The sequence below is a fragment of the Nicotiana attenuata genome, unplaced genomic scaffold, assembly GCF_001879085.1.
Source record: "Nicotiana attenuata strain UT unplaced genomic scaffold, NIATTr2, whole genome shotgun sequence".
NCBI classification, from domain to species: Eukaryota; Viridiplantae; Streptophyta; class Magnoliopsida; order Solanales; family Solanaceae; genus Nicotiana; species Nicotiana attenuata.
In genome coordinates, this window is record NW_017671645.1 from 212,402 (window position 1) to 238,732 (window position 26,331).

General features: G+C 37.7%; 3 protein-coding genes across 4 annotated transcripts; 1 reads left to right on the forward strand and 2 right to left on the reverse strand.

Annotated features, from left to right (window-relative positions):
- Window positions 1-5,548: 5,548 nt before the first annotated feature.
- Window positions 5,549-6,855, reverse strand: LOC109209462. The gene is made up of 3 exons (XM_019372736.1): window positions 6,499-6,855; window positions 6,145-6,223; window positions 5,549-6,096 (listed from the first exon to the last, which is right to left on the reverse strand). Exons 1-3 carry the CDS (start codon window positions 6,853-6,855, stop codon window positions 5,549-5,551), a joined length of 984 nt encoding a protein of 327 aa, XP_019228281.1.
- A 9,823-nt stretch (window positions 6,856-16,678) lies between these two features.
- Window positions 16,679-17,723, forward strand: LOC109209460. The gene is made up of 2 exons (XM_019372732.1): window positions 16,679-17,216; window positions 17,315-17,723. The coding sequence occupies exons 1-2, from the start codon at window positions 16,755-16,757 to the stop codon at window positions 17,585-17,587; spliced, it is 735 nt and encodes a 244-aa protein (XP_019228277.1). The 5' UTR covers window positions 16,679-16,754; the 3' UTR covers window positions 17,588-17,723.
- LOC109209459 (ABC transporter B family member 28) lies at window positions 17,687-26,049 on the reverse strand. Of its 2 annotated transcripts, XM_019372731.1 has the most exons (18): window positions 25,512-25,599; window positions 24,250-24,497; window positions 23,893-24,080; window positions 23,269-23,292; window positions 22,267-22,368; window positions 21,731-21,821; window positions 21,194-21,294; window positions 21,010-21,060; window positions 20,780-20,908; window positions 20,515-20,577; window positions 20,154-20,433; window positions 19,611-19,759; window positions 19,418-19,507; window positions 19,096-19,230; window positions 18,951-19,007; window positions 18,779-18,835; window positions 18,072-18,363; window positions 17,687-17,975 (listed from the first exon to the last, which is right to left on the reverse strand). In XM_019372731.1, the coding sequence occupies exons 2-17, from the start codon at window positions 24,311-24,313 to the stop codon at window positions 18,127-18,129; spliced, it is 1,818 nt and encodes a 605-aa protein (XP_019228276.1). In that variant the 5' UTR covers window positions 24,314-24,497; window positions 25,512-25,599; the 3' UTR covers window positions 17,687-17,975; window positions 18,072-18,126. The 2 variants fall into 2 exon arrangements, with proteins under 2 accessions (XP_019228276.1, XP_019228275.1); XM_019372730.1 differs by lacking the exon at window positions 24,250-24,497 and having other exon boundaries at window positions 25,512-26,049.
- Between the last annotated feature and the right edge of the window lie 282 nt (window positions 26,050-26,331).

Genomic DNA, 26,331 nt, shown 5'->3' on the forward strand with positions numbered 1-26,331 from the left:
TTTATGCATAAAATGATTTGAAATAATTACTCAATATTATAAAAAATATAAAAAGCTATTTTCTGGTGAAATAATGTAATGATGCATGCATGAGCTATTATTGCAAAGTTATTGCAATTATAACCCTAAAAATGTAAATGTAATTATAAAAAATGCAATTAAAATATTTGAACACTCATATGACCAGGAATGATGAATTTAGATGATTAAATCATCATAGAATAATATGAGGGATAATTTGGAACGCCTATGTAATTCAAAATGCAGAAATAAATGGATTCAAGGCCTTGAAAATTGTAGAAAAATTGTAAAAATACTTGTGCGTATTTGCAAATGCATGTATATTTTGAAAGTGTTTATGCAAAATTTAAAACATATGAGGCAAAAATTGGGTATCAACAACCACCCCACACTTTAACTTTTACAAAGTTCATAACAATTCAAGTGCTCATGAGAGGTAAAGGGTTCAAATAGATGATTAATTCAAACAAATGGGTAAGGCTTGTAATGTAGTTGCCAAAGAAACAGGATTATAGGCTCAAAGGGGTTAACTACGATACATAAAAATTAGGTGGGTAAAAAGAAGAAAGAATATATATATATATATATATATATATAATATATATATATATATATATATATATATATATATATATATATATATATATATATATATATTATATATATATGGCCTTAACAAAGAAACGCCTATATCATTTCCAAGACTGAACAAACTTCTATTTCGCTTTGCAAACACACGGGGCAAGTTCTAGGCATCCAATGCAGTGCACAAAATACAACAATCCTCACACACACATGGCATATGACTCACTCCAGATTGGATCATCGAAACGCTCTAGTCAGAGTACTTAAGCCAAATTAAGAACATACAATTTAAGGCACTCTAATAAGAATCAACAACTGAGCCTAAGCGTCACACTAAAGTATCTACTGTATTCAAGGCATAATGACGATAAAGGATCCTTCTTCCATATCGGCCCTTAGCCCAAAAGTACCAAAAAAAACTAACTAAGCCAGTTCAAACAAAAACCCTTGGAAAAGAACCGTTGTCAAAAGAAAAACCAAGGGGTAATTGATACACTACCTACAAAAGAAAATCTTTTTTTTGAGTATATCGACGTAGACCCTCAAGAAACCCGTCGAGTGATATCTGTCGTCGGGACAAGTCGAACACGCTTAGATTACTAATCAAAAATGAAAATCAAACTAACCAACGACTACAATCAAATTAACCAAAGACTACAATCAAACTAGAATTAAGCTACATTCCTATATATACACAACATACAACCGAAGTAACCCCCACCCCACACTTAAAAAAATGTCATGTCCTCATGTCATAAAATAGAAAGTAGTGCGAGGCAAAGGAACTTCCCAGGAAGATCAGTCTTGATCAGAGACTGTGTCGGGGTCTAAGTGACACGCTCTCCCCGGCGCAGGCAACCAGCCCATGATTTTCTTCTCGGATTTAGCATTTTGGGTGGCTAAGGCATCAACTCTAGTCCCCAAGTCTGTGACTGTAGTCCGCAGCCCTGCCATTTCCTGCTCTAAGGCTGCCAGCCGTGTAACCCGACCAACCCCGGATTGCCTTTCAGCTTCCACAACATGCTCGTGGGGGGAGGGGGGCGACGCAGCCCCCACTTCATCCTGCTCATCATCCCCCTCCTCAGATGCCTCAGAATCATCACTATTAGTGGAACTGGCTGCCGCTGCCTCTTTCCCAATGGTCACCTTGGCCGCTCGGAACATGGTCTCTTTCTTCACCTTGCCGTCTACATGGGGGTTCTCTACTACCCCTACAGCCCGACACAATCAAGTGACCAGAGATGGGAAAAACAACCCATACCTCCGTAGTGATGAATGGGTGAACATCTCCGAGTGAATAACCTCGGCCACATCAAAATCGTGGCCATTCATAAAGCACCGGATCAAAGCAGCTCGCGGTCCATTGACTTCAGTGGTGTTGTGGGACGGCAGCAGTCGGCTGTTAATGATGTACAACCAACACTTGCCTTCACAGGTGAGTGAAGAGGAGTGCGACTTTGATCCCTGAGTAACCCACAGTACCTCCTTGTCTGGTTTACAGTTAGTTTGGAAAAAGAAAAAAAACTAATTAAAAAGGGGGGTGAAGGGGTGGGGGAAATATAAATAAATAAAAAACGTACCTGATGTCGCCTAATCCGTGGCCAGATCCGCGGCCGCGGACAGAAAACTTGCCAAATTCGCGGTCAATCCGTGGCCGCGGATTAGACGTCCAATTTTTTTTTTTTTTGTTTGTACCTACCTCAGGGCTACATACGTAACTCCGACGAATACAACAAATCAATGGGTTGCCTCCCATGAAGCGCCTGATTTAACGTTGCGGCACGACGCAGGCTTTGATCATCACTCCTCATTCGCGTACTGGGGCTCTTCCAAAGTTATTACCACTCTATCCCCTTTTTTTTCGGCCATTCCAAGGTAATGTTTCAGCCTTTGCCCATTCACCGTGAACTTATTTGTCCCATCTTCTGATTCAATCTCCACAGCTCCACTTAAGAACATTTGCACCACTCTGAAGGGTCCTGACCATCGGGACTTCAACTTACCCGGAAACAATCTCAATATATGTCTGTAATTTCATACATAAAGAGGAAGATTAAAAACTCATCGATCTCCTTACCGCTCCGTGGGGGTCTTCATTCACTCTTCTCTTACTTTCCCTACTTCTAGAAAAAAAAATGTTGAACAAAAACGATCTTTCTAAAGTTAAGGCAGCAGATCGGTCGGCTGCGGGACGGGGCCGGGAGCAGTTGTCGAGTTGTATAACAATACTAGATCTCTGGGTTTGAAGTTTCAATCCAAGATGTGCTTATCATGCATTAGTTTCATCCTTTCTTTGTATAGTCTAGCACTCTCAAATGCCTGGAACCTGAATTCCTCGAGCTCATGTAACCCAGTGATTCTGCTGGTGCCTGCTATCTCCATATCCAAATTCTATTGTCGCAATGCCCAAAATGCTTTATGTTCGAGCTCTACCAGAAGGTGGCATGCCTTTCCAAATACCAACTTGTACGGTGACATACCAATTGGAGTTTTGAATGCTGTGCGGTACGCCCACAATGCATCATCCAGCTTCTTCGCCCAATTGGTCCTTGTTGCATTCACTGTTTTTGTAAGGACACTTATTTGACACTTCAACTTGCCCGCTCGACTGTGGGTGATAAGGGGTGGTCACCTTATGATGAACTCCGTACTTTTCCAACAGCCGTGCGAATGCTCTATTGCAAAAATGGGTTCCACCATCATTGCTTATAGCTCTCGGGGTGCCAAAACGTCTGAAGATGTTTTTCTTTTGAAACCCTGTTACCCCTTTTGCATCATTGGTTGGGAGAGCCACCGCTTCGACCCACTTGGAGACATAGTCAACCGCTTCCAATATATATTTGTTACCATACGAGCTGCCGAACGGCCCCATAAAGTCGATCCCCCACATGTTAAAAACCACCACCTCTTGAATTGTGGTCATTGGCATCTCGTGACAGCGAGAAATGTTGCCTGTCTTTTGGCATTCATCGCAACTTTTGACCCAAGCGTGGGCATCCTTGAACAGAGTTGGCCAATACAAACCCGATTCCAACACCTTAGCTGCTGTCCGAATTCCTCCAATGTGTCCACCATATGGGAAGCATGACAAGCCTGCAAAACAGAAGGTTGATCTTTCTCGGGGATACACCTCCGGATCGTGTTATCAACACATATCTTAAAAAGTAGAGGTTCATCCCAATAATAAGATCGACAATCGCGGAAGAACTTTTTCTTTTGAATGGAGGAGAGATCATAAGGTACAATACCGCTTGCTAAGTAATTAGCAATATCATCATACCATGGCGCCTCTTCCATTGTCACAACAAGTAACTATTCATCTGGGAATGTCTTTGTGATATCTTCAACCTCCAGTCTCTTTTCTGCTCCTTCCAACCTCGAGAGGTGGTCTGCCACTTGATTGTCCGTCCCGTTTCTGTCACGGATTTCTAGATCGAATTCTTGTAGCAAAAGAACCCAGCGAATCAAGCGTGGCTTTGACTCCTTCTTTGCTATCAAGTACCTAATTGCTGCATGGTCAGTATAAACAATAACTTTTGAGCCAATTAAGTACGACCTAAATTTGTCGAAGGCAAACACTACAGCGAGCATTTCCTTTTTCGTGACAGTGTAATTAAGCTGTGCACCATTGAGCGTCCTGCTTGCATAGTAAATCGGGTGCACCATCTTGTCTTTGCGTTGCCCTAAGACTGCTCCTATAGAATAATCACTGGCGTCGCACATGAGCTCGAACGGTTTCTCCCAGTTGAGTGCAACAATGATGGGTGCAGTCACCAATCTCTTTTTCAGCTCCTCAAAGGCCAACCTGCAATCATCAGAAAATACAAAGGGCTGGTCTTTTTCAAGCAGCTTACATAAGGGGTTAGCAATCTCGGAAAAATCCTTAATGAACCGCCTATAGAACCCGGCGTGCCCAAGGAAACTTCTCACTGCCTTTACCCAAGTGGGTGGCGGCCGCTTCTCAATCATATCAACCTTGACTTGGTCAACTTCTATTCCCTTTTTGGACACTCGATGCCCCAACACTATTCCTTCTTGTACCATAAAATGGCACTTCTCCCAATTCAGCACTAGATTTGTCTCCACACATATTTTGAGCACTCTTCTTAGGTTGTGAAGACAATCTTCGAATGAATCCCCCACCACGAAGAAATCATCCATAAACACCTCCATAATATCCTCAACCATGTCAGTGAAAATGGCTAACATGCACCGCTGGAATGTAGTCGGTGCATTGCAAAGTCCAAAAGGCATTCTCCGAAAGGCAAAGATGCCATACGAACAAGTGAAGGACGTTTTCTGTCTATCTTCTGGGGCTATTGAGATCTGGTTATACCCCGAGTATCCGTCCAAGAAACAGAAGTGGATCGCCCAGCTAACCTATCCAACATCTGGTCAATGAAAGGCAGTGGGAAATGGTCCTTCTGGGTGGCTTGTGTTCAGTTTCCGATAGTCCATGCAAATCCGCTACCCTGTGACTGTACGAGTTGAGATAAGCTCGTTCTTCTCTTTCTGTATTACCGTCATTCCTCCCTTTTTTGGTACACACTGGACAGGGCTGACCCAATTGCTGTCAGAGATGGGGAAGATGATACCCGCATCTAACCATTTGATCACTTCCTTCTTCACCACCTCTTTCATATTCGGGTTCAGCCTTCGTTGATGTTAAGGTTTGTGCCCTTCTTCTAAGAGAATCTTGTGCATACAAAAAAGCTGGACCGATACCCTTTATGTCCGCCATGGTTCAACAAATGGCAGTCTTACATTCTTGTAACACCTATAGGAGTTGCTCTACCTGCACAGCTAGCAAACCAGATATATAATAACAGGTAAAGTAGAATTAGGCCCTAAGAAAGCGTACCTGAGGTGAGCTGGAAGCGTTTCAGGACCAACTGTGGTGGATCATCTATCGATGGTTTCGCAGGTAGTGTTGTTCTTTCTTCTAAGTGTAGGGGCTCGAACTGGGGTTCCCTTGTCCAGAACCCTTGACCTTCGAGAGCCATGACCCACTCTGCCAACTCCTCACCATCCACATTAGATTCATCAAGCAAGCTTCTAACGGATCCCTGACATTAATAGTCTCATCCTCCTCTTGTAGTATCACATCCACGGCCTCCACTAGCGAGCAATTTGCAAATTCGCTGGGTCTCCTCATAGATTGTTGAACATTGAATATGATTTCTTCATTGTTCAACCTCATTTTCAGTTCCCCAGTCTCACAATCAATCAATGCTCTCCCAGTGGCTAAAAACGGCCTACCCAGAACGATTGGTATCTCTTCATCCACTTGACAGTCAAGAATGACGAAGTCTGAAGGGAATACAAATTTCCCCACTTGAACAAGCACATCATCAAGAATTCCTGTCGGTCTTTTCACTGTGCGATCAGCCAGTTGCAGCAACATTGAGGTCGGTCTAGCTCTGCCAATTCCCAATTTTGTATAGATTGCCAAGGGCATCAAGTTTATACTGGCTCCCAAATCACACAATGCTTTAGCAAAAGCATAACTCCCAATGGTGCATGGGATAGTGAAACTACCTGGATCAGACAGCTTTTGATCCATAAGTCTTGTCACTACCGCGCTGCAGGTCTGCGTCAGAGTTACAGTGGACAGGTCCTGGAAGTCAAATTTTCACGACATTAGGTCCTTCATCATTTTTGCATACCCTGGCATTTCCCTCAAAGCATCCATCAGTGGAATATTCAATTGAATTTGTCTGAGTATTTCCATGTATTTCCAGTATTGATCATCTTTCTTTTGCTTTGCCAACCTCTGAGGGAATGGTGCAGGAATCAACCTCTGCCCACTACTTTGCGTCTTTTCTGTGCTGGAAGCTTTTCTACTACCTGTTCTGGGAGTTGTTCACCTTACTTCTCCTTACCCTTGTCAACCTGTGCTTGCTCGATTACAACCTCGGTGAGCTCTATCGACTCATCGATCTCTAATGTAACTGGAGCAGCTGGAGTAGTTGGCGTAGTTTCTCTCCTGGATTGAGCAACTTCTTGCTCCCTATCTAAATCTCTCCCATTCCTGAGACTCACTTCCATGAGCTGATTCGGGTTCTGCTCCTTTGGATTAACGTTTGTATCTGCAGGCAATGTTCCTTGTGGGCGATTGTTCAAGGCCATAGATAGTTGTCCTAATTGAGTTTCAATGCCTTTGATTGCTGAATCATGTGCAGCTAACTTCTCTTGCATCTTTCCATTTGTCCCAATGAGTTGTTGCAGCATACCCCTGATTTCGATCATGTTACTATCCTGCTGCTGATGAGGTGGTTGGTAGGTCAACTGTTGCTGATGTTGCTGATTATAGCCATGTTGCCTTTGATAGGGTATGACTTGGCCTTGTGGTCGTGCTCCTCCTGGATTGGGGTTGTGCTGTGGCTGGTTCGGTCTGTACTGTTGGTTTTCTGTTGGTCCCCATTACTGCCCACCTTGCCTCTGACCTCCAAAATTATTGACATAATTCATGTCTTCTGTGAATCCCTGGTTGTCATTCTCACCACTCCACGAGCATACATATGACTGGTTTATGCAAGGAGTGCACAAGCCTCCATTTGTGGTATCCACAATGTGCACTTGTTTCGTATCCATCTCATCGATTTTCCTTGTGAGCAAGCTCATCTGGATCATAAGAGTGGCTATGTTTTGTGCATGTGTGTTGTTTGGGTCAAGAGCGACAAAATGCACTATTGGAGTGAGTGTTGTGTCTCTCGTCATCCAGTCTGAATTTTGAGACATCTTGTCAAGAAGAATCTTGCACTCTATGAAAGTTTTGTTCAAGAATGCACCCCCAGCAGAAGCATCTACATTGGCCTTCAAACTGTCAGCCAAACCCATATAGAATCTCTGTCCCAGCATCTGATCAGGAATGCCATGGTGAGGGCACTTCACCAACATGCCCTTAAACCTCTCCCGGGTCTCTTTCAAAGTCTCAGTCGGTTTCTGCCTGAATTGCAATATCTCATCAATCTGCCTCGCAGTTATGTTGGGTGGATAAAACTTGTTTAAGAACTGCTTGACTAGTTCCTCCCAAGTAGCAATGGAGTTTATTAGGAGAGAATTCAGCCAAGTTTGAGCCTCCCCTGTTACTGAGAATGGGAACAATAATAATTTGATTATCTCAGGAGTCACATTCGGTTGTCTTTGAGTCACACATATTGATAGGAAGTTCTTCATATGTTGTTGTGGGTCTTTGATGTATGACCCGGAGAACAGCCCTTTATTCTGCAACAAGTGCAGCATGTTATTGGTAATCTGGAATGTCTCCGCTTGTATTGGAGTAACTGCAATTGCTGTGGCCAAGTTATCAGCCATTGGCTGCGCCCAATCATAAAGAGCAGCTTCCGGCACAAGAGGTGCTACCACTCTGACGTTTGGGTCATCTGATCATTCATGTTGTTCCCGTTGACGTTGTTTACGTCATCCATTTCAATTTCAATTAGTTCGCTTTATTTCAGCTGTTTGCTCTTCTTGTTAGCCCGACTCAAAGTCCGGAATGTTTTCTCGGGATCTAAGAGTCCTTCAAAGAGTTTACCTGTTCTCGAAGAGCTTCTAGGCATGCACTTGAGTTACAGAAGAGTTCAACCATGAGAATTTCAATGGAAATATTTTTAACACCACAGAAAATTGGTCGCTGCAAATATATAATCCGGTTCAGACCAGAGTCGAATCCCACAGGGAACTAACCTATTTACTACAACTTTTAACACTATGAAGGAATAGCTCAAACAATCCCCGGATGCAAGATATTTTTAATGGATAATGAGTAGATATTAGTTAACTAAGAAAAAATAATAATAAAACTAGCAATAATCAAGAATAGAGTTGAATTCAATGGTAAAATGGTCTAGGGTTATTGATTTCCCCAATTGTCGGATTAATTCCTGCCACGTTAGCTACAATCTCGCCGTAATACGCTACAAGAAATATGAGTTATGTGTTACCGCAATTATCTCTCGATCAATTGCGATAATTTACTAGAAGCATTCTCTCAAACTACTCTAGTTGACAATTTATGCAACTCAGAATTATCCCACCAAAGTTTGTTATCTCTAACCCTGCTTTTAAATTTAAGTAATTAATCTCTTAATTTACCCGAAAGTGGTGTTGTTCAACAACAATCTAACCCAGTGTTCTTTCTCAAGCAATACAAGGTAACTAGACACGATTAATCAAGGGACCTTTTAATTAATCACAGGGAAACACATAGTTGAACAATTATAGAGTAAGAAACGGCTTAATTATATCAAAACGTAATCAAGACTTCATCAAACAATTGGTTCTATCAATCCTAGATTAGATGTTTAGCTACGCATAGTCGTTTTCACAATCATACTGATATAACTCATTCTCAATGATAAAAACAAGAAGAAGAAAGGTAAAAGCTCTATGCCAAATCTTCCGCCTTGCTTCTTGCCTGTTCTTGCCTTCAAAAACACTTCAAATACCTCGATATCCTCTATTTGGGCGAGCTGGGCTTATTATAGGTCAAGGAGAGTCGTCCTGGAAATTACACAATTGACCTTGCAATGTTTGGCTCCAAACACCCCGTCCGCGGCCGCAGATGGACCGCGGATTCAACATATGTTCTGTCCGCGGCCGCGGATTGACCGCGGACCTGGGCGCGGACTTCATATTTGCTCTTTCTTCTCTTTTTCGATCATGTTGTCCTTCGGTTGGCCTTCCATGCTCCATATTGACTCCAAAATACTCTTTTAGCTTTCTCCTAGCTCGGAGTGACTCCTGCAAAGCAATAAACTCGTAATTAGAGCATTTTGTTATCTTTTACAATCAAACATAGGTAAAGTGCGGCCAAATTAGAGTGCAAATATTAGCTAACTCGCATGATTATCATCTATTATCAGGCACCTAAAAAACAAGCTCGTTTATGTTATTCAAACCCAAGTGTCTACCCTAATTAAGCCTTGACTCACATCTATAAGGGGGCATGTATTCCCTCTGAGAGGCATCTCGAAAATTCTATAAATTCTTGTGATATTCACAAAAAGATCAAAAGATCTCGAAAAATCCATAAACACTTAGGATATTTACTAAGAGATCAAAGACGAAGTGATCAAGATAGATATGCCACCGGACACTTCCTAAAGATCAATTTGAAATGTGACTGGATGCTTCTTTTGATAATTAGATAATTCAAGAAGATCCATAACATTCTTCGTTCGAGAGATATGCCACTTTGGCCCTCGATTGAAGAAAAAAGAAGATAGATCAAGAAAGTTATTTCTCGTGATCGATTCAAAATATTGCTCGATTGATTTTCATAGGGATCAAATACATCTCAAGAAAGTCCGCATTATCCTACGTTTGAAAAACACGCTGCTTCAGCCCTAAAATCATAGAGAACAATTTGGAAAAAAATTAAGGGATAAACAGAATTGTAAGTTTGTAACTACAACGGTTCATTAATAAAATAGTCACTTTTAAGATTGCTAATTAACGTTTAGTTGCTATTTCAAATTATTCAAACTTTAGTCGATTTATACTATCAAAATATGAAATTTAGACAAAATTCCCCTAGCTAACACATGAAAAAGCTCCAGAAAAATTTACATTCAAACTCTACAAAAGTATTTTCTAGAATTTGAGGCAGTAATCTATCTATATCTATCTATATCTATATTTATATTATTTTAAAAGCACGAATAATTTATGCTAAATGTTGAACGACTAAAATATCCCTAAAATATTGATTGACTTTTATACCTTTTAGTCTTATTTTACTATATTTCTATTGGTTTTTGGTAATTTAAAAAATATCGTAATTACTTTCTAGACGAACGAGGATTCGTAATATAAAGTCAAGTTTTTTTTTTGGTTCGAGACATAAACTCAAGTTAATTCCAAAAAAGAATTCATATCCTTAGTAGTATTAGAGTTAATTTACGGTTAGACCAAGTACGAATTTGACTATGAATGGACATTACACAAAAAAAAAAAGACATCATGCTTTACATGGAACAACATAAAATACTTAAACCATTCGATTAGATTTTTATATTGCTCAAATCTTTCATCACAAATACGAATAGTCTACGTAATTTTATCCTTGCTATCTAACCATTATTTATTCACGATAATTTGTTTATACTTTATAGGATAGTGTTTTATGAAATTTCTAAGTTCTAGGTATGTGCTTTTGACCCACTTTCAAAGTTCTATTTCATATTTTAGATCTTTATGGAAAGAGTAATACGACAGTCTACATATAAATCCATTTTGATTCACCTTAAAGTATCAGTTTTCACGCTAAAAATAAAAGTAATACAAAGGGATGAAAATGAAGAGCTAAATCGCTGAAGACCTTCGCTGAATTATTGATATTTCATATATGGATTGATCTGTTCAACTCAAATAGATACTATTTCCAGATACCTGAACTAAAGTATACCATTGCATCACCAAAATATTAATATTGTTGTATTTTCCAAGTGTCTTTACGAATTTAATCACATAAGTTTAATTGTGTCAAAACTTTATTAATGAATTGGTTTGGTTTATACGTATATTTTCTTTTATGCTACGAAATTGGTTATGTATCTCATATATGTTTGAGTAAACATTTGGAATATCTATGCAATTGAAGGCTTATTACTTTCGATATGCATTTTGTATTTGACACATATCTACATGCAATTGTATAATAATAATAATAATAATAATAATAATAATAATAATAATAATAATAATAATAATAATAATTATTATTATTATTATTATTATTATTATATTATTATTATTATTATTATTATTATTATTATTGTTGTTGTTGTTGTTGTTGTTGTTGTTGTTGTTTTTGTTGTTGTTGTTGTTGTTGTTGTTGTTCTTATTATTATTATTATTATTATTATTATTATTATTATTATTATTATTATTATAAAAACACAAAAATTCAAGGCGGAATTGTTGATTATTGACTAAATATCTACGTGCAATTATTAATGTGCAACGTACGTTCATAGAGACTAGTTATTATAAAAGCATGAATAATTTATGCTAAATGTTGAACAACTAAAATATCCTTAAAATATTGATCGACTTTTATGCCCTTAAATATTTATATAATTTAAGAATATAATTGTAAATCACCTACGGCTAGAATTCTATTCCGATTTAAGTTATACATACAATCGAGCAAAAAAGGAAAATGTGCGAAGGTGAAATACTCCTATCCAAATTAATTTTGGATTCATCCTCCAGCACCAATTCGCTGCTACCCCATCTCCAATATTATACAACAATAAACTGGTTAAAATAATTAAGAATACGAAAAAATAGATGAGTGCCAACAGGCAATATCCAATTTACATAATTTTTACTTAGTAATGTTGGTTAATTGTTTTATCGTTCTCTTTTTAGTTATATAGCCCCACGTGCGAGGCACGTGAAATAGAGACTAGTACTATATTAAAAGCACGAAGCCTTTTAGCGAAATGTCGTTTGCCCTTTATACCCTTTAAAAATTGGTTTCACATATTTAATTATTTTCCTAACGTTTAGGACTTTGAAACCAAATAAAATTTTACTTGTTATATTTTTCCTTATTTGAAATATATAAAGGTCCTTAAATTTAGACTTCAACCGACATGAAATACGTTAATTAAATTAAAACTACACTAATGTTACCATCTAAACAAAGCTAAACCTCCCTTATCCTTCGAAAATTTTTATAAAAAAAAAAACTGAATTGAATATTGCTAAATGCAAAATCCTACAAAATTTAAATGAACTAATATTTAGGATTCTAAATTCATGATTAGAACTTTAATTAAATTTTTTGAAACTTCTTATCCTTTTAGTTAATTAAAAAATAATTTTATTTTCAGCTAAAAATTATGAATGGTTCATAAAAACAAGTAACAACATTGAATTTGCATTGGAACAGAAGATCTCAAACTTTCAGTCATAGCCAAATTTGAATGTGTAAAGCCTTCATTGAAAAATAAATATTGATCTGTACAATTAGGATATATTCTATTTTTATTATTTATTTTTTATTAACCAAGGGTCTAAGAAAAAACTTTATCAATTAAAATTATTGAATATTTATAATAATGAAATAATAATAATAATAATAATAATAATAATAATAATAATAATAATAATAATAAGCATTAATTTTCTATCTTAACTTTTTTATGACTATTATTTTATTTCTTTCTAGAATTAAATTTAGTTGGATTCAAATATTACCATCCATTTAAATTCTTTGTATGGTAACTAAACTTAATATATAAACTCTCTTTTTCAATTTTAGTTCCAATAGGAATACGATGAAGTTCATGTTAGGTAGTTGAGCAAATATAATTCATGTATCTAAGACAATGAAGAAACATAGTATTGTTGCATAATATTAATGTACAAGTATTCAATTCTAAGCTACTAACGCAAATGCATAACGCATACATTAAAGTTATGATAAAGCGTTAGGAAGCTTTTGCATGACATAGTTTTTTTCCTCTATTAAATCGGCCAAATATGATTAATATTAATTATTTTCAAGAGTTTGTAATTTTAAAAAATATATTCTATAACTTAATTACATAGTTTAATAGTATTTGCGATATTTTTAAATTTTATGCTCATTGATATAGAGTACAGACGCAACACGCATATCCTAAGATTAGTATTATATTAAAAGCACAAATGTCCGTAGCGTAATGTCATTTGTCATTTTACCTTTGAAAAACAAATTTTACATTGGATAAATTATAATTGAATTATTTTTCTAATATTTAAGACTTTGAAATGAACTACAATTTTGTTAAAGTCCTTCTTTATTTAGAATATGTAAGAAATCTTAATATTTAACACTTTAAAATCCATTAAAAATTAATTCTTATAAACAATTCATTTTTTAAACTAGGTTTGTTGTTTTGTGTGACGACCCAACCCGTCGTCTCATGTATTACAGCCCCGTTTCCCCCATTTATTGCTCTTTCATGTCTTATTATCAGCATCGAGTGAGTTAGAGTTTAATTGAATTGGTTTGGATAGGAAATGAGACACTTAGTCTCTTTAAGGAAGGTTTGGTTTGGAAAAGTCAACCGAATGTTGACTTATTAGTTAGAAAGCTCGGATGTGAATTCCGGTGTTTCGGTTAGCTTCAGGAGGTGATTTGTGACTTAGGAGTGCGATCGGAAGTGATTTTGGAGGTTCGGTGTAGAATTTGGCTTGAATTGGCAAAGTTGGCATTTTGGCGAATTCCGGTGGATAGGTGAGATTTTGATCCGAGGGTCGGAATGGAATTTCAGTAGCTCCGTTAGGTGATTTTGGATATGTGTGCAAAATTTCAAGTCATTCGGAGGTGTTTTGGTCGGGTTTTTGATCGAATGCGTAATTCGGAAGTTTTTAAGAAACTTAGGCTTGAATTTGATGTGATTTGATGGTTTTAGCGGTGTTTAATGTGTTTTAAAGATTGGAACAAGTTTGAATAAGGTATTAGGATGTGTTGGTGTTTTTGGTTGAGGTCCCGGGGGCCTCGGGGTGAATTCGGGTGGTTAAACGAGCGTTTTGAGGTGTGTTGCAGGCTCAGTTTTTTTCTGTCATCTGGTATTTCCGCTTCTGCGGAAAAGGACCGCAGAAGCGGTTCCGCAGAAGCGGGTAAGGGAGCGCAGAAGCGGTTCGTATCCTGGTGGGGTGTTTCCGCAAAAGCGGAACATTCTTCGCAAATGCGAGTCCGCAGAAGCGGTCTTGAGTGGTTCGCAGAAGCGGAATTTGAGCCGCAAAAGCGGAAGTTGGTTTTTTTTAATGAGGACAGCAAAAGCGGGATTTTTGGCCGCAGAAGCGGTCCCGCATAAGCGGTAGCGGGACCGCAGAAGCGAAAGTCGCTGGGCAGAAGGGTTTTTATATTATTATTTCATCCGCGAGTCTATTCGTTTTTCCTCCATTGTTAACCACCTTAAGAGCTTGTTGGTAGAAACTGAAGAGGATTTTGATGGCAATTGATTGGAGGTAAGTCTCGTGACCTAGAAACGCCATTTTATCGAAGAATCAGCCTTTAATTCTTGGAAATTTGGGTATAAATTTGAAGAACTAGGGCTTGGGTTTTGAAATGAAAATTTGGGATTTGAAGGGGCATTTGAACTCCGATTTTGGTAAATTTTATATGTACGGACTTGTGGCGAGACGAGGAATCCGGTAATGTAAATTTCGTAATTTTCGAGAAGTGGGCCCGGGGCTCGGGTTTTGTCAACTTCGTGAATTTTGGTATTTTTCGAGTCTTTTCGATTGGGTTATGTTTCTTTAGCCTATTGTAATGTATTCGTTGTGGTTTTAATCAGATTCGGCGTGCGGAGAAGTTGATTCGAAAGGCAAAGGCATAGCGAGCTAGACTTGTGGCCGGCTTGAGGTGAGTAATAGATGTAGATGATGACCTGAGGGTTTGAAACCCCGGTATATCACATTGTGACGCTATATGGAGGCAAGACACGTACTCTATGACGAGTGCGGGGTCGATTGTGACTGGGAATTGTGACCTAGTCCGTTCCGATTGATGTTCGTACTGTGTTCTTGACTAGAAATTGTTTGGTAATCATCCTACTTGGATTTTATGAATTTGTTTGGGCTTTGTGCCAATCATGTGCATCCATCAGGGATCCTTATCATTGCTTCCATGATGCTTAGCATATTTCATGATATCAGTCCTGAGTTAGACACTGCCTCGAAATGTTTAATAAATAAATAAAGGTTTAAACACTTAGCTCTATAATTCCTAATAATTGAAACTAAAAAAATGAACAATTTAACTGTGCCCGAGTGGCTTGCATGCATATATATATATGTGGACTGAGTGTGGATCGGGCTGCACGCTGCAGCGAATGCTACGATGATATTGCGCTTGGGCTGTAGGAGCCCCTCCCGAGTCTGAACCCCCACAGTGAGCGCGGGTACCCAAATGGATCGGGCTGCGCGCCGCAGCGTCATGTGCATTGCATTGCATTCATGCATTTATACCTATTTGTCTTACTTGTCCTGGTATTGTTGTTGTTCCACCGTTTTATGTGCTGAATCGCTGATCATAGCTTTATATTGTAATATTTCAGAATTTCTTACTTTCAGCCATTATATATGTTTATTACTCACTGAGTTGGAAGTACTCACTTTACTCCCTGCACCATGTGTGCAGATTCAGGTGCTCCGGAGACTTAGTGGAGCTGTTTGCTGTCTTCTTGGATTTTATCTTCAGGAGTTGTCGAGGTAGCTGCCTGACGTCCGCAGGACCCGACTCCTCCCCTTTATTTCATTTATTTCTTTCATATTGTAGACTTCTTTAACAGTAGGGATATATATTACTCTATTACATCTAGAGGCTCCAGACTCGTGACTCCAGATCTATTGGGGAATGTTTGGAATATTCGTTATTATTTTTCGTACTATTTTATTTAGATTCGGATTGGAACCTTGACATTTGCTATCTTAATCGTATTATTTGTTAACAGATTACGTATTTGGGTTGAGAGTATTTAATTGGTCGGGCTTGCCTAGCATCAGTGTTGGGCGCCATCATGACCGGGATTGGGGTCGTGACAACCATAGTTAAGAAATCTACATTTTACCTTAATTTTTTTAAACTTAATTATGATAAGTTAATACGATTTGATATAAACACTAAAAAATACAGCTAACTTTTAACCGTAAAATCGAAATGCAAGGACTGCATGGTAAAAAAAATATTTGTAATACACCCTTGCAACTGAAACTTGTAGTGCTAAAAGCATATTGTGCTAAAGTTTGTAAATGAACGATGCTAACTTCTCAGGTAAAGTGATGAACACATTACAGCTTACCTTTCTGATATATTAACATCACAAACTGATAAAGAAACAAATATCCAATTCTCTAATATATTTATTCCTAAAATGCGTGGTTGCGATTTTGAAGAAAATTTAATCTGAGGGCTATTGGTAAAGCCTTGAATATAACGCAATCATAACTCATAAACATGCAAGGACATAGGACTTTTGCCCGACATCTGATGATAAGGTCCTAACTCGTGGACACAAATTGGGCACGTCTACTCCAACTTGAGGTTCACATAAAAGGCATAAATCTGTCACTTGAACTTCCTGAAAAAGAAAAAAAAAACTCTCCATTCTCTCTCCCCCTAAAAGCAAAACACTAACAAAATGGGGTCTAAAATTTACTCACCAACTCCTCAATTCTCCTGCCAACTTCCCAAAACCAAATCAAGACATATATCTTCATTTTCCTCACTTCAGTTAAAACCCAGAATCAGCATCATAAGTTCACAGCAACAGCCACAATCTGCTGCTGGTGCTGTTACTGAAACAACAATTCCAAGAACTGGTACATACAATGTGGACTTCAAGACTTTTGAAGCTTCCAAACTTGGTATTTCCAGATACCCAGATTTTGTGTATAATGCCAAAGGAGGTTCAGGTACTGGAACTGGCAAAAGAATTGAGTCAAGTGACGAAATTGCCGTTGATTTTGACTTGGAAAAGCTGTACATTCCTCCATTAACATCTGCAACTGCTAAGTTCTTGGGATTACCATTGCCCCCTTTTCTGAAAATTGATGTTGTCCCCGAGCTCCTTAGAGGATATGTCAACCAAGAAACTGGCAAGGTACATTGCTTACCCCTTACTTAATTGTCCTTAAGCTGAAATATATGAATTCATCAAGAAGAAAGAGAAATTAATTTTCAAGCTTATAACTTTAATAGGTCAATCTGGAGTTCAAGGCCAAGTTCTGGTTTTCAGTTGGAACCATCTACAGAGCGCCACCATTGCTTGTGGAGACGCTTTTAACGTCAGAAGAAACGAAGGGAAGAATTAGAGAAGGAAGAGGGGAGAGGCTAAATGAAGAAGGAAGGTGCAAACTTGTTGGGGTGGCAACGGTTGAACCTATTGACGACTTGTTTATGAATACATTCCTTAGCCTTCCAACAGAATGTCTTGCAAAAATGAATGCTAGAATCTCATTTTCCAGTACCTAGAGACTTTGCTAAGCAACAGTTATGTGAGATAGTGTATAGCTCTCAAAGAAAAAATAAAATAGGAAGACCAAGAAACTTCATATTAAAGTTGCAATCTCATTTGAAGTTATAAAACATTTAATATTGAATTTTGTAATTCAGAAAAAGTAGAATTCATGGGAGCATCAGACGTGTGAATATCCAATGATACAGGATTTACAGTAACCAGTACAGTCATACTATATTTTACATCAGTTGTTTATAGCATGTAAACTTTGTATAACTTAGTTATGTTCAAAAGAAAAAAGAGACTTGTTTCTCTGTTTTTCTTCCTGCTATATTCATCCTCCTTCCATTCAACATTCGATCCCTAATGTTTGCCCCTGCAGTGCACAATATCATGCTGCATCTGGAAAGAAGTCAGGATCAGAATGTTTAGGTGTGGTCGAACACAGTTGAGAAAGCTTTTAAAGCAAGGCAACCAATTTAAATTAGCATAACTCACATATTCTGCCTCTGAAATTGTTCTGATAAACTAGCAAAAAACGAGGTGCTATACATTATTCAAATGCGAGCCTCTGAGTGTCAACCAGAGAAGCGTATTGGTCTTTCCTCTCCAACAACTCAAAGTGTGTTCCCAACTCCGCAATCTTCCCATCAGAACAAAGAGCAATTTGATCTGCATTCTGAACTGTGCTCAATCTATGAGCAATAACCAAAGTTGTTCGTCCCTTCATCAGATGGTCCAGTGCTTCTTGGACTAGACGCTCACTTACTGTGTCTAAAGCACTAGTGGCCTGCAGAAAACACAGAAAGCAAGGCCATATTTCATTGAACATATATAGTATCACAATATCATCTAATACCTAAGGATTTGCCATTCATACTTTTACTGGTCCGAGTTCAGCTGGATGGGTATATTTCTATGACGTGAATAATGACCAAGGTCTTCCTAGAGCAGATAGGGTTTAGGCTAAACCAGATTTGCAAAGAGAAAGAAGATACTACGGCCACCCACAGAACTGTAGGGACTATGCTTGTAATGCCACAACAATGCTTGTAAAGCCACAACAATAAAATGTTTAAATCTGCCTATATAATTCAGGCTAAACCAGATTTACAATGAGAAAGAAGATACTAAGGCCACCCACAGAACTGTATTGTAGAGCATACGTTGTGATAGTCAATGGACAGAGAGGGGGCAAAGACTACCTCATCGAGAATCAAAATAGGGGCATTCTTCAGTAGAGCCCTTGCAATAGCAATTCTCTGAAAATGGAAAGATGGCACAGTCAAAAGAACTCTGTAAACTCATGTAGCGAGAAGAGAACAAAATGAAAAGCTCTGATAAGTGCACTGCATTAACAGCAAAGCAATTTACTACCTGCCTCTGTCCACCACTCAATAAACCACCACGTTCCCCAACCAATGTGTCATAACCCTGTCAGTTTTTTCGAGAAATAATTAGCAGAATAGGAGCAAATATGAAATAGACAGACACGGGGACCAACCAGGCAGAAATGAAAAACCTGTGGCATTGAAATTATGAACTCATGAGCATTGGCGGCCTTGGCTGCCTTTATCACATCGTCCTTGGATACATACTCATCAGGGAGACCATAAGCGATATTTTCTCCAACCGATACAGAGAAAAGAACAGGTTCCTACAAGCGAGTTTTTATGCATGTCAGCAACAAATAGAAAGTGATTACAAGGCTCAAAATAACCACTGAGACCATCCAGAATTTGATTTCAAGTTAAATCTTCGATCAAGAAAACTTCATGATGACCCTGAGAGTAGTGTCTCACTGCTTAAACAGTGAGTTTTGGAGAGAAAAGAGTAACACATACTTGATTCACTATAGAGACAACCCGTGCCCATTCACTCTTATCAAATGTTCGCAAATCTTCTCCTGCAACAGTTATGCGGCCTCGAGTTGGCTGCAAGGTCAGGTTATTGACTGATATATTTACCTTTAGACCTTCCTAGAAGGACCACAAAAACTTGTATTAAGGAATATTCAAATAGATATAGAAAGTAGACCTCATAGAAACGTGCTAATAGTTGTACTACTGTACTTTTCCCCGCACCACTTGGTCCCACCAGAGCTGTAACAGTTCCACATTTTAGCGTTAAATTAAGACCACAAAGGATTTCCACATCAGGCCTCACTGGATACGAGAAATACACATCTGCAAACGAAATATGAAAAGCATTTTATTAATTGACAAATGGTGCATTTTCCATTACTTTTTCCCCCCATTTCTTTTTCAGACTATGGAAAGAATTTTGAAGGCCAGATTTCTGAAATCATGGATGAATAGATAAGAATAAGATCTGTTTCTCTAAACAAAAGCAGTCCTCATAAGCAACACATCTTACTGGAAAGAGACCAGAAAATCTCCTTGACTAGAAGCTACAGAAAGATCTACCTTATAGATTTACCCATCTAAAAAGGAACTAAATCCATTATCAAAACTTGTTTTCTGTACCCAGTTTATCGGCTTATCAAAATAAATACTATGCCCACTTTTTACAGTATTGTACAAGCAACACAAAATAAACAGATATGGCAAAAGTGCATACCTTCAAGACAGATATCACCTGTCTCTGCCAGGCTTCGCACACTGCTACCCAATTTTAAGGAAGACATGTATCTTGTTTTGGTAGATTGTTTCTTCTCATTAGAACCATTCACCAAGTATAATTCTAAAGTCTCATCACGGACCTTCTTTTGCTTCATGTCTTTCTCTAAAGAATATGCAAGCGCTTCATCAATTTCAGCTCCGGACAAAACAGAATTAATTCTCTCAGTTGCTGCAAAAGCTGTACGAAGATCTCCAAAGGTATTTACGAGGCCTTGAACCTATAATGCATAATTTGTCAAGCAGATGAAGGAAGATAAAAGTGGGAATTTAAGAGAGTCACGGCACCAAGAATTACTCACTGCGAAAGTTAATGTAAAAGTGTATCCGATAAATGAAGCCACAATTCCCACTGACATTTCACCCTACATATGATATAATTTGATTTATCAGTTAATATGCAAATAAAATCAAATCCATAAGAAGAAGATTATTCCAGAATTACTATTGGAAGGAGAAAACCGTGCAGCCAGATGTACATACTCAAAACTTGAAAAAAAAATTACAGCTTAAGATGGATAAACTCTTGACGATATAAATATCCATAACTTTGCTTAAAGTACTTACTGCCTTTACTTTGCTTCCACCAAGACAATATAAAGCCATCAAGGAGATATAAACTGCCACCCTAGTCACTGACTCATTGAAGGATTTAAAGGTTCCAAGCTTTATGCCACTACTCTCATACTCGAGTACCTGTCAAACTCCACAAATACGCTCTAGCATCTCTAGAAGAGCAACTATGATAAACTAGTCCTTACTCTGAATCTAAGAAAATCATATAGCCTCTAAGTTACCTGGCGAGCAAACACTGACATCTGACGCTTCTCCCCACTAAATGACCTCACCTGCAGAAGAGGTCAGTGTCGTATTCGTTACCACCAAAGAAGTGCAAGGGCATCACATGAAAATCTGAAATTTAGTAGTTATAGTTACAGAAGTTGAGGTAAAATCTGAATGGGCTATAGATCATGAACTTACAGTGCGAATGGCAGAAAATGATTCGGCCACAGAGTCAGCTATTGATGCTTGGACCAGTCCATGAGCTTTGAAGACATTTACAGTTGTCCTCTTGTACACAGCTAATAAGTTCACAACCATTAGGAAGGTGAACAGACAACTCAAACAGAATACCAGTAATTACCAAAACCCATCAATTATCTTCTTCTGCATTTCCATTTCGACCAATTACTTGCGCCTTTGTTACCAAGAAACCATATTTGATTTCTGATGTGGCATTTCTTTTCTTTCGCATATATCAAGATAGATATGATCTTAAGTAATATAATTAATCAGCACATATAGTCAATACAATCAAGCTGAAGTGACACTACTAGAATTTATAAAATATATTAATTAAGTTATATCATTCAAGCTGAAGAATGTATTACTGTTTTATTATGATTACAACTATTAAGGGCACACTGAGAAACTGTGAATTAAACAAAGGTAATAGCCATACCTATAGCATGTCAGAGTGCACAGAAAAGACAGTAATATCAGAAATAAAATATTTACCGACTAAAATAGACACGGTGAGCATGAGTACGCCCAAAATTGGAGCAAGCTGGGGAGATAGAGCAAACAATAAGGACAATGTTCCAACCACCTGCATGAAAAAGAGAATCCAGCTAGGTGAAAGATCATCATGCAAGGTATGCACAGAGAAAAAGCAGGTGGATGGGAGGAAAGAGAGAAAGTTAATGGACAATGCAATTTGAGCGTCTTCAAGGGAAAGCACTCGCAGAAAATGAGCTGAAAATTTGGAGTCAAGAAACATGCAATTGATGTCTCACCACAAACACATTTTTAAGATAAATCAGCAAAGCGTAGTTTGTCTAAATAAGGGACTTTTTTACCTAATAAAAAAGGGGGGATTTAAGAACAAAAAATTTTGGAAAAGGAACTTCGGGAAATTTTACCCAAGGAAAAGAACATTGAAATTGTTCCGACAGTCCAACGTTAGACTCACTTCGCAATCAAAGAGAAAGAGAACTGATTCAAAAAATAAAATAAAATATAAAGCTCACTTTTATTTAGTGAAAGTAGCTTGCCTCTGATAATGCCCTAAAACCACGATCCCGTGAAGTATTCTCACTGACAATATTTTTGAGTGAACCAAGATCAGTTGTTAATAGAGCTGTTAACTCACCAACCTACAAGAAGAAAGCTAAATGAATTAGTAGGTAGACATAGAAAGATCAGTAAACAGAGATACCAAGCATATGAGTCTTATGTAGACAGCCAAACTTGGAAGGCCTAAGGAAGAGCGAGACCAAATATACACCGAGTAGTCCACCCTCCTCAACAGCATCCACGCAGGTCATAGTATCATCTACTCAGGGTTATATGATCTCTCTTATAGCTGAAAAACCTAATTCAAAGTTGCAAACCGACAGTGCTCACAGGCTGCCTCAGAAATTATTACACATACTTGCATCGAGTATGTTCTACGAGACATTTAGAAGCTTTAAGAGACCAAAATGGCAACATGAAACCTTCTAGATGCAGTATACTAATAACATAAGAACTTCTAGTTCTTTGCAAAAATATTGTACAAAATAACGAAGTCTTTGTTTTTTCCCCTTGTTTTCCTGTATTGTTCGAAGAATGTTCTTTTTTTTTTCTTTGATAAGTTTGTTCAAAGAAGGTTCTTAAGAAACTGAATATTTGTATATACATGAAATGAAAAATACAGAAAGAAGTACATAGAGACGCTCAAACGGAGACCAATCAAAAACCATTACAGCCACAGGTGTAAGAATTTTTCCAGAACAAAAAGGCACTTTGCTTCCTTAATAGTAGAGGAGTCTTCCTTGAATAAGCTGGGAAATTGTACAGCAGCATATATGAAAGGTAGTGCTCTCAAAAGCTACAAGTATGTAGACCAAGATGGCCAAAATAAAGGGACCTAAAAAGCAAGCAGTTTTAACCAGCACATCCTTAGACCTTCGTACAATTAAAAGTAAAATCTATTTGGAATTCACACAAGCACGCAAGGGCATGTACGAGCTAGTTATGACGGAAAATATAGCATAACAAATGAAGTAGCATACCTTGTAACGATCAAAAAATTCAACCTGCAAAGAGAAAGAAAGGTAAAGCATTAAAAAGGACGTGCTGAATGAGTTCGCACAGAAAATCTTGGCAAACATTTCCAAAGCAGATGAAGCCAAAAAGCAATATATATGTTCTTGTACATCAATAACTATTCAAAAATCAGTTGACTGATCTTTTTTGACAGGAAAATCAGTTGATTGATTTTTCCCATGCTACAATAAATCTTGGCAAACATTTCGAACTCAGTTGAAGTCAAAAGCAACATATGTCTTTCTGTGGGTCAATAACTATTCTGTAAATCAGCTGATTGATCTTCGCCATTTCAAAAGGTTTAAGCTGTGATTCTTAACAAGGTTAGCAGAATGCTACAGATACAAAGGAACCATGAGAAATAAAATAATTAAAGGATGTGATACCTTAAATCCATGAAAGCTAGTATGATACATTAGTATTGTCCTAGTCACAAAAGCTACAAAAGCACTATTAGGTTTGAATGCTGATAATTCATAAACATAGCATTCAATGTTTAAGATGTCATTTATAGTTACATCATCTTATAACAAACCATTATACATCAAGTTAAAATTTGGATAGCCACCTAATCTGATTTTGGCGTTCACCTTTTGAATCAGTACTCTCTGAAAAATTTGAGCCCTTAAGCTGGACATAACCTTCTCCCAAATGGAATTCATGTTCACCACGTAGATAATTGTAAAAATTGGCTCCAGTGCATACAGAAGTCCCACTTTACTGAGCAGTTCCAACAGAGGCTCTGGTCTTGTTCCAATAAGTACTTCAAAAAATCTTCCTGCAATGATAAGCTCAGGCAATTGTCAGGCCTATGCAGCATTAATTTTATATTTTTAAACATGAATGGTATATTTACTCGATATCAGCATTTTAACTAGTATTTCAAGAAATTTGGTCTAGTGCCACCACTCTACCAGAGTGTCTTTTCACTTGTGCTGAAATTTCACCTATAATCTTGCCTAATATGGGTGGTTGACTGGTAGCATCTTGAACTACCAAGCTAATTGACATAAATCACTTTTTCTCCTCTGCTTGGAAAGCGGATGACAGATTCTCATCTGCTTGATTTTCTTCAAAATATATTTTTTGATAACTGAGATACCCCGAGGACCAGTGGCGCAATGACCAAAACTCGGGACCTGCTCCTCTACTCCACTTAAAATACCAGGCTTTTGGTCTGCAGCAGGGTTTGAATCTGTGACGTGCGCCAAACCCACACATTACAATCTACACTCTTACCACTAGACCAAAGCTACGTTCTTCAAAATATAAGTACAAAGATATAACATTTCAACCAAAATAAGCAGACAGAAAATGGCAATTGGCAATGTTAAAAATTGGCTCTGGGTGGTCAAATAACTTTAACATGCGACATATAACACTTATACTTTTCTGCAAATAAAATAATATACGCCTATAATATTAACTTAAATATTTGGCTGGACTAGTTATATGATTCAAATATGCAACTGCACTGTAGTTTTGACCACCGTGTTGCCTTACGAAACAATGAAATGCGAACTCTGTCATTCTTAACTGTCAAGTGAATTAAACATACTTATCACTTCTCCATACACCCCTATTATCTCTAGCATTAGCATGTTTAAGAGAGAAACATCCATCATCTTGAAATGATGTAGCTAGAGGTGCTTAACAAAATCCTAAGCAAGTCCACACGTTGATAACTGGTCTTGTATGAACTTAATTCAATAGCAAAAGATTTTGAAGGAGTATTCCATATCCTCACTCTGACATGCTTAACAATAATCTTTCACAGAGATTTATAATTCTCCAACGCTAATTGCTTTAGACAAGCAACAAAAAGCAAACAATTTCGCCGATCTTACAGTTTGTGGAAAATACATTTTTTTAAAATTGAATACTGAAATTTGACACGAGAAATAAGATTTAGGTTGCCCTCTGACTGGCTTAAACCCTGAAATATCCATTATGAAATACAACTCTTTTCAAAAAATGCAATTGCTGGCACTTTATTTCCTCCTAATTACTGAAAATCAATACTCTTTTCTAAAACAGTATAGTAAAAACCTAATAGGAGCAGTACTCCTTTTTCAACTTATATGACATTCTTTCCAATTTGAGACGTTACATAGGATTTGATACTATTCTATTCTTAATTCAACATTTCACTCATCGAACTAATCAAACAGATGGAGTAAATTTTATCTATTTTTCAGAGAATGCATACCGGAAAGTAAAGGCATGGTGAGAGTACAAGCTGTACAGCCGATAAGAGTGAGAACAGAAGCAATGAGCCTCAACTTGTGGCGAGAAACAAGTTTCCACATAAAACCCCAACTGATAACTTCAATTGGCTCAACTGCCACGAAACTATCATCCGATTCTTCGAATTTAGGATCGTTTTCTGAAACAATAGCATCGAAAGCAGGGCCTGTAATGTAAGCTGAAGATATCGCGGACCGTTTCAGTTTCCGGCAACTAATGAATTGCGGACGAAACGGACGTTGTGTTGAAGAGATAGGGAAGTGAGATGGTCGCCGGATTAAGACTTGTTGATTGCGCCGCCGTTGTGTAATGGCGGGGTTGAGAGAAAGACAGAAGGAGTTAGTTATAGTACTAGCCATGTTTTGTGTAAGAGCTTCCTTTGGAAAAATAAAATTGAGCTCTTCAGATTTTCATTTATATATGTAAAAATGGCAAGGAGAAGAGGAAAGACACTTGTCTTCCCTTTATCTGTAGTGTCCAAATTCTCAACTTGTCGCTTTTATTTCTTTTCAGTTAATCATGTTTGGTAACGTTAGGCATGTAGAAGGCTTTTAAAAGTGTAAAAGGCATGTAAAAGGCTTAGTGCCAGTTCGGACATAAAATTTGATGGAAGATTTTTTTAGAAAAATTTTACTTTTTTTCGAAATCAGCGTTTGTTCATAAAATTTTCAATTTTCACTTGAAGATGTATTTTGGAAAATTTTGAAAATATAAAAAACTGCAAAAAACTGTTTTTCAAAATTTTCACTCGAATCACTCACAAAACTTCAAAAACAACCCAA

Coding starts and splice junctions, on each gene's coding strand:
- LOC109209462 (XM_019372736.1), bottom strand. CDS start 6,855: ATGATCGAAATCAGGGGTATGCTGCAACAACTCATTGGGACAAATGGA. Junction 6,224..6,498: donor TTGTAATCGAGCAAGCACAG/GTTGACAAGGGT, acceptor TTTGACTTCCAG/GACCTGTCCACTGTAACTCT. Junction 6,097..6,144: donor TCAAAAGCTGTCTGATCCAG/GTAGTTTCACTA, acceptor CTTTTGCTAAAG/CATTGTGTGATTTGGGAGCC.
- LOC109209459 (XM_019372730.1), bottom strand. CDS start 25,908: ATGGCTAGTACTATAACTAACTCCTTCTGTCTTTCTCTCAACCCCGCC. Junction 22,369..23,268: donor AATTTTTTGATCGTTACAAG/GTATGCTACTTC, acceptor TTCTTCTTGTAG/GTTGGTGAGTTAACAGCTCT. Junction 21,822..22,266: donor GTTTTAGGGCATTATCAGAG/GCAAGCTACTTT, acceptor TTTTTCATGCAG/GTGGTTGGAACATTGTCCTT.
- LOC109209460 (XM_019372732.1), top strand. CDS start 16,755: ATGGGGTCTAAAATTTACTCACCAACTCCTCAATTCTCCTGCCAACTT. Junction 17,217..17,314: donor TCAACCAAGAAACTGGCAAG/GTACATTGCTTA, acceptor TAACTTTAATAG/GTCAATCTGGAGTTCAAGGC.